The sequence below is a fragment of the Zingiber officinale genome, chromosome 1B (genome assembly GCF_018446385.1).
Source record: "Zingiber officinale cultivar Zhangliang chromosome 1B, Zo_v1.1, whole genome shotgun sequence".
Lineage (NCBI taxonomy): Eukaryota > Viridiplantae > Streptophyta > Magnoliopsida > Zingiberales > Zingiberaceae > Zingiber > Zingiber officinale.
Window position 1 is genome coordinate 164828948 of NC_055986.1, and position 5620 is coordinate 164834567.

The 5620-nt window shown below is 39.4% G+C and overlaps 1 protein-coding gene across 1 annotated transcript; it reads left to right on the top strand.

The window, feature by feature from the left end:
• The first annotated feature begins 393 nt into the window (after positions 1-393).
• Positions 394-924, top strand: LOC122044325 (dirigent protein 22-like). The gene has a single exon (XM_042604832.1). It carries the CDS (start codon positions 394-396, stop codon positions 922-924), a length of 531 nt encoding a protein of 176 aa, XP_042460766.1.
• The last annotated feature ends 4696 nt before the right edge of the window (positions 925-5620 follow it).

The window sequence follows — 5620 nt, forward strand, 5'->3', positions numbered from 1 at the left end:
AAATTTTTAAATTATTTTACACGAACACAGTTTGTAAAGAAGAGTTGACATCAATGTAGAGGGCCGGGGCAACAACGCGTCCGCGTCTGAATAAGAGAGAGAAAGAGACGGAAAGTGCTGCTAAATCAACTCATCGTTCAAAAGATCTTATTGGTTGACCAAATTAATTAATCATTTGGTGACTGATTCAATTCTGTATATCCTTTTGTTTCAATATCAGACGAGGCAACTAACAAGAGACGGCGACGACCTGCTACCTTCAAGTACTAAGTATCGACTCCGTCCCTGAGTGCATTACTATAAATAGAGCCCTGCAACTGATCCGCAATATTCAAACACATCTCATCATTCCTTCCTTCCTTTGCAATTTGTTAATTACTCCATCTCTGTAAAATGGCAGCCTCCTCAGTCATTCCTTCCTTGCTCCTCTTCCTCTTCGTAGCTGCCGCTGCCGCTGCCTCCTCCAACCCCAATGGCTACATGCACCTGCGCTTCTACAACCACGAGAGAATCCTCGACTCCGGTCCCAGCGCCACTGTCGTCTATGCCGTCCAGCGCCGTGACTCCAACTCTGGAGCTGGCTTCGGCAACGTCATCGTCTACGACAACCTTCTGCGGTCCGGGGTGGAGACAGACTCGCCCATCGTCGGCCGAAACCAGGGCATGGGAGTGGGCTCGAGCTTGGCCGAGAACTCTGGCCTCACCAATTTCCAGCTGGTGTTCACCGCCGGCAAGTACACCGGCAGCTCCCTCGCCCTGCAGGGGTTGTTCCCGGTCGCCCCACTCGGGACCGTGTTCGAACGGGCGATCACCGGAGGCACAGGAAAGTTCCGTTTGGCCAGAGGATACCTATTGACCACAGAAGTTCGTGCTACCAACACGACCCTCACAGGACAGCTCGACGCTTATATCACCTTCCGTTGAGACTTGAGATCAACATTTATATATGCAATTATTCTTTTCTACTCATTTGTAATTACTTATTTCATAATCCTTGATTTTATGTATAGTCGTATAGAAATACATTTATCTTAATAATTAAGCTAAATTGTATTATAAAAGTTCATAATTATTGGATGGTACATGATTAATTACTTCTGTTTTATCTTTTCGTAATGAGCAAGTTAAAGACCGCAACCAAATTAATACTTGAAAAGTTACATATGAAGGAAAAAGTGGATTATATACCACCATTTTACAAGAGAATGTGTTCTGATATTTGGATGGGCCAACTCCCACGTAAATTCCTTTTTTGACTTTGGCCACGCATTCTACTACTAGATTCATTTCCATTAGTCTGGTCGGTCTTGTTTCACCTCATGATGTGGATCATATATAACCATTTTATCAAAGAATATGTTCCGATCTAGGGATGGGTCAACTCTTGTGTAAGTTCCTATTTTTTGACTTTGGCCACGCCTGTTGCTACTAGATTCGCTTCCTTTAGTCGAGTCGGCCTTGTTTCACCTCGCTGAGCACTCTCCTTCCTTTTTGAAAAAGATTTACCCGAGGTTAAGGGTAGACCAAGGAGCACTTTAGCGTGATCCTTCCAACGCTCAAGACAGACTCGAAGAAGAGAACAAAGTAGTACATGAAGAACAGTAGTCAAAATGGGGATTTTGTGATGAATTGAGCATACCTTTTCCATGAGAACGATTAACCTATTTATGAATTGGGGATGTTGTTAAGCTTCTTTGAATTCACAAAGTAGTAGAACGAACAACAGTAGTCAAAATGGAGATGTTGTGATGAATTGAGCATACCTTTTCCATGAGAACGATTAACCTATTTATGAATTGGGGATGTTGTTAAGCTTCTTTGAATTCACAAAGTAGTAGAACGAACAACAGTAGTCAAACATTTAATCCTACTTTAGAGCCACAATGTGCATTGTGCTTTTCATCCTACTTTAGAGCCATAACATTTAAATGTTGAAATTAATAAGGTTTACCCTTCAACAATGCTAACAATTAATCTTTATGATTTCATCATTGATGATAAAAATTGTTAGACTATAATAGCCGAAAAGCAATTGAAATGTATGTATTACTAATCAAGAAGTTTGGGTTTTTTCAGCTCTACACAATCTCTTAGTTTAACATGGATAATAATGTGAAATGATAAATATATATTATCTTTATTGATATTCATAAAAATATAAATTTTTTTTTCCATTGATATTCATGAAAAGATGAATGAAAGTTTATGGCCTTGTAAATGTGAAAGAAAAATTATGCATGATGATTACATTAACATGTTAAAGATAGAATTGAGATCATCTGTAATTTTAAGCTTAAAATTAGTCATCAACTTTCTCAAAGATATAAAGTGATTTTCATAATTAGTTATTTTATCTAATAATAAGCAAGAAATGTTTCCAATTAAAAGTTAAAATTTTAACTTTACACAGTGATAAATTGTAAGTACTCTGCGTTAATTTTGATGTGATCAACAAAGTTAATATAGGTCCTAAATATTTGATCATTGTGTCTAAGTGTGCAGGAGTTTAGGAATACAAGAAGTCGAGCGAAAGACGTAGTTAGTGAGAAGGATGGCACGAGAAGGGACTCAATGCGCTCATTACATCTCAGGGACGAGATGCTACGGAAAAGTAAATCGGCGGACGAGGAGGACATATGGGGCGTTAGAGGGATGAGAAGTAAAGAGGAAGGCTGCTCGAGGAGAAGGCCTAGTTGGGTACAGGTGAACTCAACGTAACTCTGGAAGGCCGGACGATCACCCAAGCGATCGGAGACGAAGCAAGCGATTGTAGAAGGCGTCAGACGGTCAGCACAAGGCTGACCAATCCGGGCGCCCGGACTAATTGGTCAGGGCACCCAGATCGACCTCAATCCGAGTGCCCGGACCAGTTGGTCGGGGTACCCGGATTAGCCTCGATCCGGTCGCCCGGACAAGATGGTCCGGGCGCCCTGACCACTAAGGTGCCAAGCAGGCGCCTCATCGTAGTGGATTGTTTTCTAAATCCATATCAACAATGATCCAAGCGCCTAGAGAGGGTCAAGCCGTCCGAACATGAAAAACTTCATCTTCCAGCCGTTGCACGAAGCCATTGGGTGGAGATAAAATTTGACACCCTGGGGTGCCCAGAAAGGGTTCAGGCGCTCGGATCGTGCCACGTCAACAACAGATAAAATTCACTAGAGACCTATAAATAGAGTTATGGTCTCAGTTGTTCAACACAACACACTCTGTAATCTTTATTGTTTCGAACTTTTGTACTCTCAACGTTGTAAAGGGCTTCTCCGCCTTCAACGAAAAAGAACTTTCTACGGGAGTTTTAACTACCTTGGATTAGCAATCTTTCCGATTGCAAACCAAGTAAACTTAGAGTTTTTTCTCTTACTTTTTATGTCATTATTTTTGATTAACTAATGTGTGTTTGTCTTTGCTAAATAGAAAGCAAGAGAAAGTGTTTTATTTTATTTCAGGGCAATTCACCCCTTCTTATCGACCATATGGGACCAACAATTATTATCAGAGCAAGGACATTTTAAAAGGACTAACCGCCAACCGAAGCACAAGAAATGGTCGGAGCTAGCATCTACCCACTAGTGTTCGAGGGGGAGTTCGCGTTTTGAAAACGTCGAATAGAGATATACTTTAAAACCGATTTCGATATTTTGCTAATGATTAAGTATGGTTTTGAAATGCCCAAAAGCAAAGAAGGAAAAGAACTTGAGGAGCATAGATGGACTGAATTGTAGCGCAACGAATTCATGACTAATGGTAAGGTTGAGTTCCACCTTTTGAGTGTTCTATCTGCTCATGAACTCGACAAAATTGGCGCCTACAAGTGTGCAAAAGAACTTTGGAAAAAGTTCTTGAAGCCCTATGAAGAACCAAAAGAAGCAAAATCTAACTCCTCGACGGACACCGAGTCTTCGTCAGAAGAATCCGAGACCGATAAAATTGCTAGAACATCACTTATAGCTGAATACCTACTTGAACACAAAGAAAGCTTATCCGATGTGACCATCAATGAAGTGGGAGAGTTTTTAGAAGAAAACGGCGATGAAGAGGGAGCATTGGACATCGAAATCATAATGGTAAGTAAGGTATGTTCTCAATCTACTAAAGAATTATTTGAGTTCATTAAAATACTTTCTAAAAATATGGTTAATCTAGAAAAAGAAAACGTAAAGTTAAAATTAATCTTAGCAAATGCATGTGGACTAGAAGATTTTGATAATTTGAAAATTGAGAATGAAATATTGAAAACACAAATAGACAAATTGAAAAATGACTATGCATGTTACAATATTTATCAAAATTCAAAATTTAAAATTATGATAGGCTTAGTTGGTGTTTTAGATACCATAAAAGTCAAATTACAAAAATAGTTAAAAATATAATTTCTAGAAAACATTTTATTAATCATGTAGGAAATAATATAGTATGGATTCCAAAATCATACTTAGGTTAAATCAATTCTAATGAGATAAATAAATTCTATTTGATTAAATAATATTTTACTGAGAAAATTTTTCGACTAATATAGATTATTCTGTATAAGTTTGAAAAAAAAATTCAGGATTTTTCAAAATTAAAAAGTAATTTTTAAATTATTGTTATCAAAATAGAAGATTAATTAGTAAAAATAGAATATTTTTTAAAAATTATTTCTAAAAAATATTGGCCTACTGGTAATACTTGTGATGTACCCCTAGAAAAATATTTCAATTTTTCCTTAACTATTTATTTTGGTTTTTTCTATTTTTTTATTTAATCAAAGTGAGAGAAATAAATACAAGTTAAAGGGGAGTTATGATATTTTTAAATTTTAGAATTTTTATCCTTCTACTTATTTTTCAAAAATCTTTAACTTTATTACATTTTGGTTTTAACCCTAACTTAATTTGGATTGATCCACATCAAAAATGAAGAGATTGTAAGTACCTTGTGTTAGTTTTGATGTGGTCAATCAAATTAAGATAGGTCCTGTATATTTAATCCTTGTGTCTAAGTGTGTAGGAGTTTAGGAACACAAGAAGTCAACTGAAAGACCCAGCTAACGAGAAGGATGGCAAGGGAAGGGAGTCGACGGGCTTGGTGCATCCGAGGGACGATATACTACGGAAGGGTACATCGGCAGATGAGAAGGACGTTGGTGACATTCGAGACATGAGAAGCTGGGAGGAAGACGCTTAAGAAGAAGGTCGGAGTTGGGTTTAGATAAGCTTAACTCTAGAAGGTCGGAGGATCACCCAAGTGACCAGAGACGAAGCAAGCGACCGAAGAAGGCTTCGGACAGTCATCACAAGACTGACCGATCCGAGTGCCCGGACTTTCCAAGCGCCCAAACAAGATGGTCCGGGCTCTCGGACCACCAAGGTGTCCAACGGGCGCCTCGTCACAATGGATCGCTTTTCATATCCACGTCAGCAACGGTCCGAACGCCCGGAGAGGGTCCAAGCGCCCGAACATGCAAAACTTCATCTTCCTGTCATTGCGTGAAGCCTGCTCAAGGAGAAGGCCGGAGTTGGGTTTGGGTGAGCTCAAATCGGGAAGGCCGGAGGATCACCCAAGTGACCAGAGATGAAGCAAGCGACTGGAGAAGGCGTCGGACGGTCATCGAGGTTGACCGATCCAAGTGTCGAAC